Below are 19687 nucleotides of genomic sequence, written 5' to 3' on the forward strand. Positions count from 1 at the left end.
TGTAACAGAATGCCAAGAGAAGCAGGGAGGAGTGTCTAGGAGGGCTGGAGTCTGGAGCTGCTTAATGAGGGGCTTCTGTGGTCCTTATGCATATTCAGGAGGTATTTCTTTTCTTGGAACCATTCAAGTAATTTAGAGAAAGTCTTTGCTCTTTGCTTCTGTTAGTCTCCTGCTGATGAAAGTATCTCTTAATTTGAAATAAATCATGCTTCATCTGCATAGTCTCTCTGTCAGACTACAGACACATACTCAAATTATACTTACCTCCTCTATTTGGTACAAATTCTTAACCCTTCATTGTCTGACACAATATTTAGTACTGTTAGTTTCAACATGCTCAGTGTGCAGTGATTCATTCATCTCTAGTCCTCAGACTTCTTCTGGAACACCTGAAGAAGAATCATATTAGCAAGCTGCTAACCTTTTATGCTGCTTGAGGAACTGTTAGGTATTTGTATTGTAAATCGTATTTCCTTGGCCAGTGTTCAACAGTTTCACCCTTGAACATCTTTTATGGATATTTTCTGGACCTTGGTTATTATTTTAATTTTGATTTGATAAACAATTTACAATCTATCTGCCTCTTAGCATGGAGAATTTTGCCAACATCTATGCTAAGTAATAGTTTAAATATAGAAAATGTCAGCTAATAACATTCTACATTGTGGGTGGCATCAAAACTGCATTTGGGTTGTACAGTCTAAATCACAAAGTGTGTATTACTTAGTAAATATTTCCAGAATCCTGTTCTTTTAAGTCCATGTTAGTCATACAACATGTGGATTTAAAAAGTAAATATAAAATAAGACGATAATACCTGGCTTATTGAGTTGTTTTGATGATGAAGTGGGATGACTCATTTAAAATATCCTGGCACACATCTCTTGTTAGTTCCAAGTCCTTCCTCTGTATCTGTCCGCCATATTTTAGATGGTCCAATCACTGTAGAATTAGACCTTTTAGCTGTTTAGTGATCTTTCATTCTTGAAGTGACTTAAATTTCCAGGTACGATTTTATGTATTGTCTCTATTATATATGTTTTACTTTTAAGGGGTTTATAATAAATTTAAAATTTGAATATTTTAAAATGTAAAACATATGCATTTGTTATCAGCTTATCTTTTAAATCAGATTTCACTGTCAAGAAATGTTCAGGGCTTTCTATTACTATATATTATGTCAATATTTTAAGAGACTATTTATAAATAAGCTACACAACTCTGTTGGAGGCACTGGGAAACAATTTTAAGTATGATCTGATCATTTTCTTCTCCAGAGTTAATGTTCTCCTCGGAGGTGGAAGAATATCCTGATAAAGATAAAGAAATCAAAACCTCTTCATAATGCCAGCTCACCTTTGGAGGAATAATGACCCAGTATTTGTCCCATTTTTGTTTTTAAATGTATTTTTATAAGATGTGTACATGTGTATTTGTAATAGATTTTTAAATTATTTAATACTGAAACATTTCTCAATATTATGAAAAATGTTAAAATTGTATTTGCTATTTATGTTCAAATATTAATTTGTACAGCATTATCATCTTACTTACAAAGGGAATATGAGCTAGAAAACCAGCAAATGAAAATTTTTATTTCCTGTTTTCTCAAAATAGTTGTATTTATAATCATTATCTTAAAAAGCACTGGTGGGACCGGGCGCAGTGGCTCACACTTGTAATTCCAGCACTTCGGGAAGCTGAGGTGGGTGGTCACGTGGTCAGGCATTTGAGACCAGCCTGGTCAACATAGTGAAACCCTGTCTCTACTGAAAATACAAAAAAAAAATTAGCCAGGTGTGGTGGCAGGTGCCTGTAATCCCAGCTACTCAGGAGGCTGAGGCAGGAGAATTGCTTGAACCTGGGAGGTGGAAGTTGCAGTGAGTCGAGATTTCACCACTGTACTGCAGCCCAGGTGATGGTGTGAGACTGTCCCCAAAAAAGAAAAAAAAAACAGTGGTTCAGAAAAAGCCATAACTTAAATAGTGTTATGAAATATATGTCATGTTTAAACGTAAATTTAGTGAATACAATAGAGGGGAACAAAAGGCCTTCATTTTTGACATCCCCTTACTGAATAAATTGAAAAACAAAATTTGTCTTTTCTGAAACTGGCTTAGTGATTGAGTATCATGAATAATTATTATGTAATTTAGCTTTAAAGATGCTTTACATCATGGCTAATAGAAAGAGAATATCTTTTGTTTGAAAAATTTTACAATACAACCTAAAATTTTTACCTAGAGGTGATTAAAAAGTTGCTTCTCATTATAAACTGTACTAGTGATTCTCTTATCTGGTTGTACATCAGGATCATAGAGGGAGTTTTAAAAAAATCTGTAGCAAAAGAGGCTGAACAGGGCAAGGCTCAGGGGAACAAAGGAGAGACCTGTGAGCTTGCTGGGCTCCCAGTTGACATCTGCAGTACCCTTTCCTCTGTCTCTTTTTTTTGAGTGACAATAAATTTGAGTAGAAATTCACCATCTCTATTCTCCACCTCTTTGTCAGAGAGGTTTTTGGCTTTCCAGGAAATCCCGCTCTTGAGATGGGTCCTGAACTGGAAAAGATCTCTTCAGAGCTATATCCAGTGATACCTCAGCTGTTGTGTGTGAGACCATAGAGGTCAAGATGATGAGAAGACTAGCTGTGGGAAAAATATCCCAAAGGCTGTTGAGTACAACGATAAAACTATTGGGCCTGCCCTGATTAGCAAGCAACTGAATGTCAGAACAGAAGAGGACTGACAAACTGATGATAGAGATGGGTGGCCCTGAGAATAGGTCTAAATTTGGTGGGAACATTATACTAGGAATCTCTTGCTGTTTGTAAGACTGGAGCTGCTGCAAAGGGATTCTCCTTGCTGCCACAGAATTGTTAATTTTCTGGCAGTTCTGAAGGCACCCTGCCAGTTCCAGCTTTCACTGTGACCAGCAGTGCTTCTCATCCTGGCATTAAGCTGGCAGTATAGGAGTTCATAATCTTCCCCATCAGCAAACTTCAGGGAAGCCATGCTCATTAGAGCCAAGGCTTAGCACACTTGAGCAGTGTCATCAAGGAGAAATGTGAGAAAGCTGCTACCAATGTGGGGGATTGTGGTAGGCTGCATAATGTCTCCTAAAGATGTCCATGTCCTAATCCCTGGAACTTGTGAATATACTACTTTACATGGCAAAAGGGATTTGCAGATATGATTAAGGTTGTGAACCTTAAAATGGGGACATCCTGTATTATACAGAAGGGTCCACTGTAATCTTATGAGTCGTTAAAAGCAGAGAATAGCGCCTTTCATATTTGTGGTCAAAGAGAGAGGTCAAAAGTTGCGATATTCCTGGCTTTGGGGATGGAAGAGGGGGCCATGAGCCAAGGAGAGTGATGACCTTGCAGGTGAGTATGGGCCTTGGCCGACAATGGGCAAGGAAATGGATTTCAGTCACATATCTGCAAGGAACTGAATTCTATGAGCATCCCAAGTGAGTAAAAAAACAAATCCTCCCCTAGAGCTACGAAAGGAATGCAGCTCTGTGGATACCTTGGTTTTGGCCTGGTGCTGCCTGTGTCAGACTTTTGACATACAGCACTGTAAGACAGCAAGTATATGTTGACTAAGCTGCTAAATTGGTGGTGATTTGTTATGGCAGCAGTAGAAAGCTAATATAGGGTTGGAGGGAGGTTTGCGCCTAACATCCTAGAGAATAAAGAAGGCTAGAGCTGCTGTGGAATGCACTTGGGAAAGCTGGCTACATTGATAATATTGTAACTAGCATGGGCATAGTTGCCTTTGAATTCTTTCAGGTCTGGGAAGTACAACTTAGACTTTAGATCTCCTAATGACCCAGGAGGCACATAAACCTGTGCAGCTGGTAGCCCTGTACAAGTCTTTGTTTTCCCTGGTGGACTTGTACAGGGAACTCAATGTTCTCCCTGATGTCGCTCATGTCTCTCAAAGATTGTTTGACTGTGATGATTGGGAAGTTTGGAAGAAGTTCACTGCTAATGCATGTCTCCAGGAAGAGGGAATGACACTTGAGGCATGTTGCTAAGGCTGTCGATGAGAATTCATGTAACTCTCCAGCTTACAGTGGACTAGGTTGACATGTAAGCTGATCCAGTCCAATTGGTAGGGCATCATGGTTTATCATTACTCATGGTTTCTCATTTCTCATTACTGACTTAAAATACTTTTATTGCCAACCTGGTGAGACACTGCACTGGGTAGATAACACAGGAGCACCTTGCTGATCAGAGCCCTTGGCCAGGTACAAAGAGCTCAGTTTTCTAGAAAGATGTCCTAGCCAATTAGACTTTGGGGAGGAAAGCCCTGAAATTTACAAGCACTAGCAGTTGAGTAGCTCTGTCCTCCTGAACTAAACACAGGCAGCTCAAGGCATCAGATCAAAACTCATAGGGGCTCTGATAGTTAACTCATTTCTCCATCTGGACGTTCTCACTGTCTTATTAAAATTGCTGTGGCAGAAGCCAAACTTGATCAACTGGAACCCCATTGGAGGTCCTAACCTTGTAATCAGATGATTGGCTCAAAAATCATCACCTTTCTTGGCTTTCTCCCCACATTAGTGTGTGTAGAGTAATAGAGTTTCTGAGGTGTCAATAGGCAAGATGCCCAGTGGGGGTTTTCTTGTTGCAAAATACAGTATCTACTAATGCCTGCCTCTTCTCTCCCATCAAACAGAACAAAGCATATGTATGCTTCCAGGCTTCATCCTCAGAGATTCAGATTTAATAGGTCTGAGGCAGTACCTGGAAGACTACATTTTAAAAAAGATATCAGGGCCAGGTGTGGTGGTTCATGCCTATATTCCAGCATGTTGTGAGACTGAGGTGGGAGGATCACTTGAGGCCAGGAGTTCAAGAACAGCCTGGGCAACATAGTGAGACTCCATCCCTACAAAAACTTTAAAAATGTGTTGAGTGTGGTGGTGTGTGCCTGTAGACCCAGCTACTGGGAAGGCTGGGCTAGGGGGAGAGCATGAGCCCAGGAGTTCAAGGTTGCAGTGAGCTATGATCATGCCACTGCACTCTAGCCCAGGCCACAGAGTGAGACCTATCTCTTAAGGAAAAAGAAAAAAGTGTGGTGATTATGATATAGCCAGTAGAGTAGCCAGCGTTTGGGACCTCTGGCCTACATAAGTCATTTGTAGTCTATTATGAAAAATAAAGCTCAGATGGTGGTAGGTGATTCGATCTTGGTCAAATTGCTGCTAGGCTTGTGGAAGGACAAATAAATAAATAAATAAAACTTGATACCTGCCTTCTAGAGGCTCATAATCTAGTCAGAGAGACATTAGTAGGCATAGGAGTGATCTAGGAAAGAATTGTGGGTAAGGCTGGGTGTGAGCAGGTGCCTTATAAGATAGAGAGGACTTCTGGTGGAGATACAAGGTGAGAAAAATGCTATAGATGTGAGTAAGTCCTTAGGATTTTTTATTAAAAAATGTTCAAAGATATTTTAATTGCAACTGTCATCTAGATCAACCTAGATTTAATAATTGTTAAAATGTTTCCCATTTCCTTTATCTTTGTGTATACCCCCTTTTCTTTTGAAACCTTTTGAAAGTAAGTTGCTAACATGGCACTCACCTGAATATGTCAGCATGCATCGTCTAGAAGTAAGGACATTTGTTGATATAAAGTGCCAACGGTTATATACTTCTCTGTGTTTCAAGTTCTATACAATTTTATCACTTGTGTCAGTTTGTGTATCTACTATCACAATCAAGATATTGAACAGTTCCCAAATCACAAGAATTCCTCATGTTTCCCTTTTATTTATTTTATTTTTGAGACAGAGTTTCACTGTGTCACCCAGGCTGTAGTCCAGTGGCACCATCTCGGCTTACTGCAAGCTTCACCTTCCAGATTCAAGCCATTCTCGTGCCTCAGCCTCCAGAGTAGCTGGGATTACAGGCATGCACCACCATGCCTGGCTAATTTTTGTATTTTTAGTAGAGATGAGGTTTCATCATGTTGGCCAGGCTGGTCTCCAACTCCTGGGCTCAAGTGAGCTGCCCGCCTAAGCCTACCAAAGTTCTGGGATTACAGTGAGAGGCACTGTACCTGGCCAGAGTTTCCCTTTTATAACTACATCCATCTCCTCCTTCTACTCTTCTCCTTGCACCCCAACTCTAAACCCCGGCAACCATTAAACTGTCTTTATTTCTAAAACTTTGTTGTTTCAATAATGTTATAAAATGAATCATACAGTATGTAATTTTATGGGATTGGATTTTTTTTCCTGTTCAGCATAATTCCCTGGAGAGTCATCTCAGTTATTATGTGTATCAATAGTTCATTTCCTTTTACTGTTTTGTTTGGTTTAAATCATTGACGTATTGAAGGATCTGGGCTCATTCCAGTTTGTGAATAACACTGCTGTGAACATTCGTGTACAAATTTTTGTGTGAACATTCACTTTTCATTTCTCTGAGATGAATGCTCAGGAGTGAAATAGATGGGTTACTTGTAGTTACATAGTAAGTTTTTAAACTGCCAAGCTGTTTTCCAGAGTTGGCAGTACCATTCTAATTTACCATGACTTTTTTTTTGAAGAAGTCCAAGCCAGTTTTGCTTTAGAGTGTCCCACATACATTTTTGAACGGTCTTTTTCCTAGTGACATCACTTAATTTGTTCCTCAATCTCCTGAATTTCCTATAGACTGGAGGTTAGGTCAAGAGGTTTGGTTAGATTTAGGTTAAAATTTTTAAAAATAAGATAACTTCATCTGTGACGCTATATACCTTATGTAGCATCACATGAGCCCTAAGAACAGAGTGAGCTGCTGGACAGGAAGTTTCATTGGGTGCAATAATTGACACACCACATAGTATAAATCTGAAATAATGACAAATGTATTAAAGGTCTTGGGATATTGGGCCACGTACCCTGAGGAACACAAGGTGAGGTCCAGGTTCCTGCCCCCAAAGAACTCTGTCTTTTGAGATTAGCAACTAATAGTGTGAACCCACTAATAGGATGTGAAAGTTGTTGAAATCAAGTTGTAGTTATTGTGTTAAAAACTCTGACAGATAGAGCTGGGGAAGGCCATGAAAGGAGGATTTTCATGCACAGATGCCTGATGATAACAAGGCTTATCATAAAAGATTGTACAAAACCACACCTTGCACAAAGGCCATCACAACTTTACATACAAAAAATACTTCTAGGAGGACATTTGCCCAGCAACTGCCTGTCCAATGTCTGACTGTCAACATCCTTGTTATTGATCCTTGTAACCAAGGATAATTCTCTCAAAACAATCATTTTTGCTTTAAAAACCATTGTCTTCCTTTACCTCCCTGTATATGCACATAGTTTACTGTGGCATTGTATTCTCATTGCAATGCCTACTCCAGAATAAACATCATTTTCTTTCAGAGAGTCTCCCTCTCGTTATTTAGGCTGACAAGGATATGCCAAGAAGTAGCTTGGATATAACAGTTAACTCTGCCTTTTGGGTATGTGTACAGGGTTATAAGAATTAACTAAAAGTTGACCTCTGAGCTGGTCCTTGAATAAAAGAGGAATAGATTCCAAAAATAATAGTAATAAATAATTATCCTAAGCTAGGAGAGTACATTTGGTAGACCTTTGGTTTCCATATTAACAAATTTAAATTTTTGTGTACAATAAAGAAGTTCTGGAATTTTCTGGTTTTGTTTTGTTTGTATTTATATTTTTAATTTAACTTTTATTTTAGGTTCAAGGGTACATGTGCAGGTTTATTATATAGGTAAATTTTGTGTCATGGGAGTGTACTGATTATTTCATCACCCAACTAATAAGCCTAGTGCCCAAAAGGTAGTTTTTGATCCTCTTCCTTCCTCCCACCCCTACCTCACCGTCAGGTTGGGGCCAGTGTCTGTTGCCCCCCTCTTTATGTCCATGTGTTCTTGTTTAGCTTGCACTTATACGTGAGAACATACGGTATTTGGTTTTCTAGTCCTGTGTTAGACCGCTTAGGATAATGGCCAGCTCCATCCGCAGCTGCAAAGGACTAATATATGGGGGCCTTTAAAGGGATGGGTGACAGCAGGTTGGCAGACCCATGAGTAAATCATTGCAATTGTCTCGAGTGTGATGTCCCAAACTAGGTGCCAGAAAGGGATAAGGTAAGATTCAGATATTTAGGGTCAGAATTTAAAAGTGTCCGAATTTTTAAGATTTTGTGATTATGACATTGCTGCATCAAATGACTTTGGAACCTACTAGAAGTTTAAGAGGAAAGATGAATATTAACGTGTTACGTGTCTGTGGAACAATTGGGTAAAGATGTCGAAGTAGACTGTTGGATATATAACATCCGGAGCTCAGGTGATAGTGTAGAGGAATTAATGACTGATACTGTAAATCTTCTAGAACGAAATGGTGAACGGAGAAAAGGACTCACGAGGGGTTAAAGGGCGGACAAGACAGTGAATAAAGTGGTTGGGCCCAGTGGTGAGGGGTCTTGCTCTCCACCAGCAGGCTCTGACTTCCTTCTAAAGGAGACTGAAACGGCCTGGCAAGTGCTTGCAGCAGACCCTCCAGGCTCGCTAAGCACACACGCCTTCAAAGCTGGCCTCCTGCCACTCCCAGCAGGGGCCCCACCCGAATGGGTCACTCAAGACGGCACAAAGGCCGCGGGAGGATCACGCCTGCGCGGTAGTGGGCCGGCGGTTGGGCGCAGACTGGCGCCGGAAGATGCAGAGATGGAGCCACCCCGGGAGACAAATAGGCCTTTCAACACATTGGATAACCGCCAAGAGCGGGTCCAAGCTCTGTCCCCCACCCCTCTATTGCAGAGGAATCCCTACAGCAACATGGATATGATGAACATCAGAGGGTCGGAGATTTCTTCGGTTCGTAACATCTCGGACCAGGACCAGGGCAGGATGGCCCTGCCTAAAAACAAGAACCAGGAGAGCATCGGGCACCGGCTGCTGAATGTGAGTCGGGGCCTGGCCGGGACCTGGAGGACTGGGGCCAGCAGGGCACCTGGAGGGTGGCCACAGGATTAAAGGGTTCAATGTGTAGCAATTGCATCTTTATTCAATTAGCACACATTGAACCCTTTACTCCTTTTTTTTTTTTTTTTTTTTTTTTTTTGAGACAGAGTCTCTGTCGCTCTCGCCCAGGCTGGAGTGCAGTGGCGTGATTTTGGCTCACCACAACCTTTGCCTCCTGGGTTCAAACGATTCTCCTGCCTCAGCCTCCTGAGTAGCTGGCATTATAGGCGCCTGCCACCATGCCAGGCTAATTTTTGTATTTTTAGTAGAGACAGGGTTTCACAATGTTGGTCAGGCTGGTCTTGAGCTCCTGACCTCAGGTGATCCGCCTCCCTCGGCCTCCCAGAGTGCTGTGATCACATGTATGAGACACCACGCGTGGCTCCCTTTAATCCTTTCGACACCCTCTACATTATAGGGTGGTAATACCCAAGGCAGAGTTGCTCTGTGGGACCTTGGGCAATTATTTAACTTGTTAGAGTCTTGCTTTATTCACTGTTTAATGAAGACAATTACTACCTACCTTACTTAAAGGAGAACCAAAGGAAATAATGACATAAAGTGCTTAGCACAGTACAAAGAAAAAAGTACAGACTCAATAAAAGTTAGCTTCTGTCACCATTATCATCATCACTGGGATTTCATTTATTTGGTTACAGGGCAAAACTTCAGAAACTTTAGTTACCCTTGTTTTCATTCGTGAGGTTATTACAGAGTGAATCTGCAGAAGCAAATCTGCATCCTGTCTACAAAGTGAATTATTGGCCTCCCGAAACTCTTGAGTTTACCACTATACTTAGTAGTACCACTAGAGCATGAAGACCTAAATGGCAAAGGGGAATCCAATTGAAACTTACCTTTTCAAAGTTCTTAGAGGATTTTAGAACATTTTCAACAGTCCTTTAGGGAATACTACACTTCATCTGTGATAAGTGTCACAAATACTTTCTCATAATTCAACAGTTGTTTGTTTGACTATTTATAGTGCTTTTTGCTATGCAGTCCTTATTTTCATTAATTTTTAAAATGATTTTTCTGTTCTCTATTTTGTTTATTTCTGCTCCAATTTTTATGATTTTTTTCTTCTGCTAACTTTGGGCTTACTTTGTTTTTGTTATCCAGTTATTGGAAGTGTAAAGTTAGATTGTTTATTTGAGATCTTTTTTTTGGTGTAGACATTTATTGTTATAAACCTGCATCTTATAACTGTTTTGCAGCATCCCATAAGTTTGGGTATATTGTATTTCTATTTTTGTTGGTCTCAAAATATTTTTTTATTTCTATTTGATCTCTTCTTTGACCCATTAGTTGTTCAGAAGCCTGTTGTTAATTTCCATGTATTTGTGAATTTTCCAAATTTCCTGTTACTGATTTCTAGTTTCATACCATTATGTTGACTTTGTATCCTGTAACTTAAGTGAATTTATTTATCAGATATAAAAGTTTTTTTTTTATCAGAATCTGTAGGTTTTTCCAGCTAAAAGGTCATATCATTAGCAAATAGGGACAATTTGATTTTCCCTTTTCCAATTTGGATGCCTTTTATTTTTTTTCTCTCGCCTAATTACTCTGGCTAGAACTTTCAATACAGTGGTGAAAATGGGCATCCTTGTCTTATTCTAGTTCTTAGAGGAAAGGTCTTTAGCTTTTCCCCATTCAGTATGATGTTAGCCATGCATTTGTTATATATGGGCTTTATTATGTTGAAGTACGTTCCTCCTATGCTAATTTGTTGATTTTTTTTTTAATCATGAAGTGATGTTGAATTTTATCAAATGCTTTTTGTGTCTATTGAGATGATCATTTGGTTTTTGCCCTTAATTCTGTTGATAGGATGTTTGACGTTTACTGATTTGCATGTGTTGAACCATCCTTGCATTCCCTGGGATAAACCCCATTTAATCATGGTATGTTATTATCTTTTTGATGTGCCGTTGGATTCAGTTTGCTAGTATTTCGTTGAAGATTTTTGCATCTATGTTCATTAGGGATATTAACTTGTAGATTTCTTTTTTGTTGTATCCTGGTCTGGTTTTTGCATCGGGGTAATACTAGCCTCAAAGAATGAATACATGTAACTTGCACCATGAATGGCAAGTTCTGGCCAATGAAATCAGTTAACTTGCTGGGTTGGAGAAAGGGTGGAGACAAAACTTTCCCTTTTCCTTGTTCATTTTTCTTCTAATGAAACTGTAATTGTTTTGTTTTTACTTGTCTGTCTTAAACATCATACTGAATCTCTTGAGGGTGAGAACACTTCAAGCTGGAATAAGTATATCATGAGGCATATATTAATAGTTGTGCCAGCATACTGGTAAATGTCAAATAATTAATATAAGGAGTGTAAGGATTCAATTAGGGGTAGGAAATAAGAGTATTATTCTAGGAAAAGGTAAATATGTGGGATTTTAAATAGGAGAGTGGGTAAAAAGAATCACTGGGGAAGAAGTGCAGGCAATGTGAGTGAATGTACAGCTTTTACAGACTTAAAAAGAAGTGTCACAAAGGACTTCCATTCAAAGTGGGGCCAAAGGTAACAGAGATGAAAGGCACAATGGAATTAACTGAAATAAAGGTTATCTGCAGGTTCAGGAGAAATTCTAGGTGGCATCAGAAGCCTTTATGAGATTAGTGTTTACAACCTTTGCTCAGGATTCTGATAGAAATTTGGCAGAGTTGTTTTGCTGATGATGCTGCCATTGAAGAGAGCTCTGCTAATATGAGAATGAAGAAGTAAAAAGGTAGTAAAATGAGGGGGAAGCGGTATTTTAGCCAGGTTGTTAAAGGATGAATTGAACGTTAGTATTCTAAAGGAATTTTTTAACTTTCCAAATTATTTTGTATTTATATTGAAATGCACATTCAAAATAAACTTCTAAAATAAAGGTTATCAAAACATTAGAAAGCATGAGATTACACATCAAATACATATATCAGCTTGATATTTTTATGACAATACAGTCATTGTCATCCAGTTACCTTAAACTATGAAATCATATACATAAAACGCTTTAAACCAGTCAAATGCAACAATAAAATTATCCAAGACCTATAAAACACATTTTCTCAATATGACTAAAGTATTTGTTATATGATTTATTTTTATAGTTTTTGGTTTATTTTGTATTTAATTAACAAATAATTGTTTATATTTTGGGGGTACAATGTGATGTTATGATAGATATATACCTTGTAGAATGATTAAATCAAGCTAATTGACATAACCATCACCTCACATACTTACATTTCTTTGTGGTGAGAACATTCAAAGTCTGTTACCATTAGCATCATGCTGTGCAGTAGATCACTAAAACTTATTCCTCCCCTCTAACAGAAACTTTGTACCCTTTGAGCAACATCTCTTTTTCCTGCTCCTTAGCCTCTGGTAACTACCATTCTATTCTCTACTTCTATGAGTTCTACGTTTTTAGATTACACCTACAAGGGAGACCATGCAGCTTTTGTCTTACTGCGCCTGGCATTTTTCACTTAGCATAATGTCCTCCAGGCTCATCCATGTTGTTGCAAATGACAGAATTTTCTTCCTTTTTTTAAAGGCTGAATAGTATTCTGTTGTGTATATACACCACATTTTCTTTATATGCTCTTCCACTGATGGGTACTTAGCTTGCTTCCATATCTTGGCTGTTGAGAATAATGCTGCAATGACATGGGAATGGAGATATCTCTTCAGCATATCATATATGAAAGCTCACAGTTAACATCATACTCATTGGTGAAAAGCTGAAAGCTTTTCCTGTAAGTTCAGGAACATTGCGAGGATACCCATTCTCACCACTTCTATTTAGCATTGTACTAGAAGTCCTAGCCAGAGCAACTGGGCAAGGAAAATAAATATAAAGCATCCAGATAGGAAAGGAAGAAGTGAAATTGCCTCTATTTACTGACAACATGGTCTTATATATATCTTATATTTGCTGATGACATGATATATACTTTATAAACGTTAAATACTTCACCAAAAACTGTTAAAACTGATAAATTCAGTAAAGTTGCAGGATACGAAATCAACCTACAAAAATCAGCAGTGTTGTTATATACTTTGAAACAAAAATTTCAACATAACTAAGAGTTTGTTGTACACTTTAAAAGTTGAACAAAGCAATTCTTGAAAAATATGTAACAACAAAGATTCTTTGGAAGTTAATACTTATAAATAAGACCATGTTTATTGAACTTCTGCAAAGGTTGGGGATCAATATAATTCTCCTTTTCAGGTTAAATTTTTAATGGCCAGTTTCCCCTCCTCTTCTCCCACTCTCTTCCATTTATCTCCCCTCCCCCAACTTTCACTTTACTTTTTAAATACTTCTTAAATTTAAATTTAATGTTTTATAGTTTTCAAAAGTATCATATTTTTAAAAGGCTGACCATCATATGTAGTGATAAACACAAAAAAAGGAAAGTTAAGTACAAACCCACAAATATTATTAGTTAGTGATGTTACTCTAGAGGAAATCACACAGCTAAAAACCAAAAGCCCTCTGTTTATTGCCCCATTCTAATGTACCTACTATTTTAAGAAACACAATTTCAATTCTTTTTGTAACTGATCCCTGAAGGAATGTTAGGATTACTTGCAAGCAGGATTGCTGCTATCTGTGGGAGACAGTACCTAGTTCACATTAGGTTAAGACCAGCATGTTGCAATGATGATCATTTTTAGTTAGGAAGGAGATCTTGAGCAGCTTTTTTGAGAGTCTTCTCTGGGTAGCAGATTTCAAACTCACTGATATTAAAGTGGTGGCTGTATTTGGTATTACACCGACAGTCCTCAACTTACAATGGTTCTATTTATGATTATTTGACTTTGTGGTAGTGTGAAGGTGATATGTATTCAGTAGAAACAGTACTTCAAAGTTTGAATTTTGATCTTTTCCCTGGGCTGGCGATATGCAATATGAATTAGCATGCCGGGCCGCAGCAGTGAGTCATTTTTTTTTTTTAACTTTCAGTACAATATTCTATAAATTACATGACAAACAGACTTTGTGTTAAATGATTTTGTCCAACTGTAGGGTAAGTGTTTGAGGATGTTTAAAATCGCTATGCCAAACTATGATATTTGATAGGTAATGTGTATTAAATGGATTTTCTGCTTAATGATATCTTCAACATATGATGAGATTATTGGAATGTAATCTTATTGTAAGTTGAGGAGCATCTGTATTGCTGTATAAAAAATTGCCACAAATATAGCAGCTTAAAACATCATCTATTTATTAGCTCACACCTCTGTAGGTTGGAAGTTAGGTACAGTGTGGATGTATTCTCTACTCAGGGTATCAGAAAGCTGAAATCAAGGTGTTGGCCAGGCTGTGTGCTTATCTCAAGCTTCTGGGGAAGAATCTATCTCTAAACTCATTCAGGTTGTTGTAGAATTTAGTTCTTTGTAGTTGTAGGGACTGAGGTCCTCATTTCTTTGTTTGCTTTCAGCTGGGAACTGCCCTCAGCTCCTAGAAGCCACACGTATTCCTTGCTACATGGTCTTCTTCATCTTCAAAGACAGTAACAGAAAATTTCTCATGCTTTAAATGTATTACTTTCCTATCTGACCTGTAGACCCAGATTTAAAGGACTTGCTCTCGTCTGAATGTGTCCCCCAGAGTTCATGTGTTGGAAACTTAATCCCTGCTGCCACAGTGTTGAGAGACGGGACCTTTAAGAGGTGATTAGGTCATGAGGGCTTTGCACTCCTGAATGAAATAATGCTATTATCCTGGGAGTGGCCTCCTGATAAAAAAGATGAGTTTGGCTGCCTTTTTCTTCTCTCATCCACTTGCTTTCCTCTATGGAATGATGCAGCATAAAGACCCTCACCAGATGTGGGCCCATGGACCTTGGGCTTCCTAGCCTTCAAAACTGTAAGAAATAAATTTCTTTTCTTTATCAGTTACCTAATCTGAGGTATTCTGTCATAGCTACACAAATAGACTAACACAGGACTTGTGAGTAGGTCAGGCCCACCCAGAGAATCTCCTTAATTTAAGATGAACTGATTTGGGCCTTTAATTAATCTGCAAAATTGTTTTACAGCAGCACTTGAATTAGTGTTTGATTGAATAACCGGCAGAAGGTGTGTGTTCACTGGGGCCAAGAATCTTGGGAGCCATCTTAGAACTCTGCATATGATAGTGGTTAAAACACAGAAAACCAAACACCGTGTGTTCTCACTTACAAGTGGGAGCTGAACAATGAGAACACATGGACACAGGGAGGGGAACAGCACACACTGGGGTCTGCCAGGGGGGTTGGGTTGGGGAGGGGGTTTGGTCTCTGTGTTCTCAACCCTCTGGGAATATGGAAGTATTCCAGTAACACTCCTCTGTGTTAAATACTAGTCCTTTCTCCTTGCCTGGTGATGCAGAGGCTTCTGAATTTCAAGATAACATGGCTTTTCCCTATTCCCTTCAGGATCCACCCCCACCTTCCCCTTTGGCTACCAGATCAATAACTAGGGTTAAGTCACAATGTATTCCAGCTGGGGAAATGCTGGGTCAGCTAAAAGAAGAGGTACTATATCCCAAAGCAGATGTAGAACCTATTGATATCTACTGTCAGCAATCAGGATAATATGTGTGGGGCTAGATCCTGAGGGTGTTGAATTGTGAACAGAGAGTAGAACACAAAATTTCAAACAAGATAGAGCTTACTGGTATGGAAGCATTTTCCTGTGTTGCAGGATTTCACACCTGGGGAGGACCCTGGGAAGTAGGGCTACAGTACTGCTAGGATGGCTTTTGGAAGTTTGGAGAAAATGATTTTAAGTGTAAACACATGAGCGACTTTGTCAGCTGGTGAAAGCGTGAATCAAAGACTCAGAGAAATGGGCATACTAGAGTGGAAATACTATGTATGGCTAGAAAAGCCATCATATGACTGTATGTCCTGGAAGGATTTGGTGGATTCTAAGTTTTCCAAATCAGTAAGAAACGTACTGGTGAAAAGGGCACCAGCATCACTGAGAAGCAGAGCTGAACTCCCCAGTATCAATAAGGATGATAGAATCTTGAAATCATGGGGCTTAGGAAGGTATAATTATTGTAATGTGTGGTAAGGTCGGTGGCAGCCAGGCAGGTATGGGATAATTTATAGAGCACATATTCTTAGAGACAAGAATGAGCAATCAGCAAGAGTATTTGCTTAATTTATACAACAAAACAAAATCAATAATGGATGCTTAGGAAACTGAGGACAGCTGCCTGAATAAAAAGTCACAATACCTTAGCTAGTTTCTGAATGTTAGTTTTCATACCTGGAACCTATTATTTCAGAGATAGGCCAGATGCTTAGGGAGGACCCTATAACACCATGGCAAATGTAAAATTAATGATATCCTCATTCCTTCACCAAAGGAACTCAGCCATTTACTTGATAATTGTCCACCAGGGAAATGAGAATACCCAAATTTTTTGAGGATTGTGGGATACAGGATCTAGTTAACATTACTATCTAGGAACCCAAAGCATAATGTCCCCTCTGTTAGAGTATAGGTTTATAAGGCCAACTAATAAATGGAGTTCTGGCCTAGGTCTGTCTCAGAGTGGATCCATACTCCCATATAGTGATCATTTCCTCATTCCCTAAATGTGTGATTACAATGGATATACTTGACAACTGGCAGAATTTTTTACATTGATTTTTTTAATCTGTAAGAGCTATCATACTGTGAAGGGCAAAATAGAAGTCTCTGAAATTTCCCTACTCTTCTACCTTGGCCAAATAGTAATTCAAAAACAATGTCACATCCAAGAAGGAATAGCAGAGATAATTTCACTTCTAAAGACCTAAAGTATGCAAGGGTGATAACTTTCATTCCATCCCCCATTTAATACATCTATCTGGCCTTTACAAAAGTCTGATGGATCCTGGAGGATGACAGTGGACAACTATAAATTCAATCAAGTAGTAACCACAGTTGAAGCTTCTTTGCCAAATGCGATATCTTAGCTAAACTATATCAGCATGAACTCAGGTACTTTTTACATGGCCATTGAATCTATTGTTTTAAGAAAGGGGGACCAGAAACAGTTCACATTTAGTTGGAATGGCTAGCAGTATACATTTATGGCTATGACGTGGGCTCCATTAATTATCCTGCTCTCTCTTATAATATGGTCTGTAGGGACTTGGACCATCTGGAGGTCTGCAGAACATCATATTGGTCCAGTTTATTTATGTTCATTGGACTAGATGAGCAGGGAGTGGAAAGTACAATAAAGGCCACTCCAGAGAATGGCAGATAAACCCTATGGAGATTTAAGACTTTGACATATCAATAAAATTTTTGATAGTCCAGTGGCCTAGGACATGCTAGGGCATCCCATACAAAGTAAATGACAAATTATTGCATTTTGCACATCCCACAGTCAAGAAGGAAGCACAACTATGGTAGGCCTCTTCAAGTTTTAGAGGAAAGAGACACATACTTCCCTTACCCATATACTGTGTGACACCAAAGGCTGCCAGATGGAGAGATGTTAGCAAAATGATAGAGCAGATAGCTCCAAGTTCTCCTTCCAGAGCTCTGGAAAATAGGCAAATATTTACTACAACCAAGCGAATGCTGAAGCAAGAAAAACATAACTTAAAATCAGTAGGAAAGCATCTGTGATGTTTTCCTTGCACTCATCCCAACCTCTTCCTTGACTTAGCAGCAGTCTTGAAAGTGCCAGTCCATATTCCCAGTGTGGGACCCCAGTCCTTGCTTCTGGAGGGAGCAGAGCAGACCTTATTCTCAAAGAAGAGTGTTTGTCTGTTCTAACCTGTCTGGTGCCTACCTTAAAGACTGACATAAGTTACTGGCCTTTGTTTCACCTAACTTGGAGCTTATTCAAGAAGGAAAAGTAGCAGGCGTTATTTTAAAATTTTGTAAGACAACCAGCCAACCCATGGCCATCTGGGGCAAAAGATTAGAATTGAGATACAATAGAGTACCAAGACACTCTAGGGAGAGAGTTTCTCTGAGAAATTAGGACATTTAAAAGTGCCTGTGTATATAGGGGAATTAAGAAAACCACATGCATGTTCAAGACAGGATGTACACTTGGGAGAGACTTGAGAAGACTCTAAGCTTTCATCTTTGGCTGCTCTATAAGCTTAGTACAAGGAGGAAATGAATGATAAATGAAAATGATCAGAGATTTACAGAGATGTAAATTACCTGGCTAAACATTGGAGGAATGTCCTAACACAGACAGCTAATTTTCAAAGATGGAACTGAGAGAGTTTTTCTTTTTTATTTCTTTTTTTCTCTCTCTCACTTTCTCTCTCTCTCTCTCTCTCTCTCTCTCTCTCTCTCTCTCTCTCGTGTGTGTCTCCTGGAGGTGAAGGAAACATCTGTTAAAGGAACAGAGACTTTAGAGACCACACATGAAAAAGAATATGGACTTTACATAAATAGTTTAGAAGTCACTAAACAGCTGCAGTTCACCACAAGCGAGCAAGCAAACAAAACTATCCTGAGAGGAGGAAGAATCTAATTTCCAGGGTTACCAACTTATAGTATTTAAAATGTCTAATTTCCAACAAAAAACAAAGCATGCAATGAAATAAGAAAGTATGGCCTCTTCACAGAAAAAAAGTGAACAAAAACTGTCTCTGAGGAAGTGCACAGACATTAGAATTTTTAGACAAAGCCTTTAAATCAACTATATTTAATATACTCAAAGAGCTAAAGGAAACCAGGAGAATGGAGTAAAAACAAATAGAGGATATCAATAAGTAAATGGAAATGATAAAAACTAAAATTCTGGAAGTACAATAGCTAAAATAAAAAACCCACTAAGAGTTAATAGGTTTAAGCAGGCAGAAGAAAGAATCCGTGCCTTGAAGATAGATAGGACATTTGAAATGATCCAATCTGGGAAGCATAAAGGAAAAAGAAAGAGGAAATATGAACAGAGCCTAAGAGACCTGTGGAACGCCATTAAGCATAGTGATATATGCTTAATGTGAATACCAGAAGGGGAGAAGAGAGAGAAAGAACAAAATAATGTTTGAAGCAATGGCTGAAAACTTCCCAAATTTGATAAAAGATAGGAATCTACACATTGAAGAATCTCAACAAACTCCAAGAAGGATAAATGCAGAGAGCTCTGTACTGAGACACATTATAATCAGTTGTCAAAAGCCCAGGATAAAGAAACAATCTTGAAAGCAGCAAGAGAGAAGCAATTTGTCATCTACAAGTTATCCTCAAAAAGATTAAAAGCATATTTCTCATTAAAAAAACTCATGGATTCCAGAAGATAGGGATGACATTCTTAAAAAGCTAAAAGAAGTGCTGTTAACCAGGAGTTCTATAACCAGAAATACTATGCTTCAAAAATGAAGGAGAAATTAAGATATCTCTGATTTTTTAAAAAAGACAAAACAAAAAAACTGAGGGAATTTACCATTAGTGGACATGCCCTACAAGAAACGCTAAAGGGAGTCCTTCAAGTTGAAATAAAAGGACACTAGACAATAACTTGAAGCCATACAAAGAAATAAAAAACTCCAATAAAGTTAACATCAAAGGTAAATATGAAAGCCAGTATCATTATATTTTGGGTTTGTAACTCCCTTATTTTCTATGTGATTTAAAAGACAAATACATAAAACAGTAATTATAAATGTATGTTAATGGCATACAATTTTTAAAAGATGTAATTTCTGATTG

At 38.5% G+C, this 19687-nt stretch overlaps 2 protein-coding genes across 2 annotated transcripts in view; both read left to right on the forward strand.

The window, feature by feature from the left end:
• Window positions 1–7665, forward strand: part of TMEM237 (transmembrane protein 237) — a 34457-nt gene extending 26792 nt beyond the window's left edge. The window contains 1 exon segment of the mRNA XM_012446307.2: window positions 1278–7665. Coding sequence (XP_012301730.2) covers window positions 1278–1345 — 68 coding nt within the window. The 3' untranslated portion in view covers window positions 1346–7665.
• Window positions 7666–8706: 1041 nt separating this feature from the next.
• C2CD6 (C2 calcium dependent domain containing 6) overlaps window positions 8707–19687 on the forward strand; it is a 149581-nt gene continuing 138600 nt past the window's right edge. Inside the window, 1 exon segment of the mRNA XM_012446305.2 lies at window positions 8707–8943. Coding sequence (XP_012301728.2) covers window positions 8707–8943 — 237 coding nt within the window.

This window comes from Aotus nancymaae, unplaced genomic scaffold (genome assembly GCF_030222135.1).
Source record: "Aotus nancymaae isolate 86718 unplaced genomic scaffold, 86718_ANA_hifiasm-v0.15.2.pri h1tg000008l, whole genome shotgun sequence".
NCBI classification, from domain to species: Eukaryota; Metazoa; Chordata; class Mammalia; order Primates; family Aotidae; genus Aotus; species Aotus nancymaae.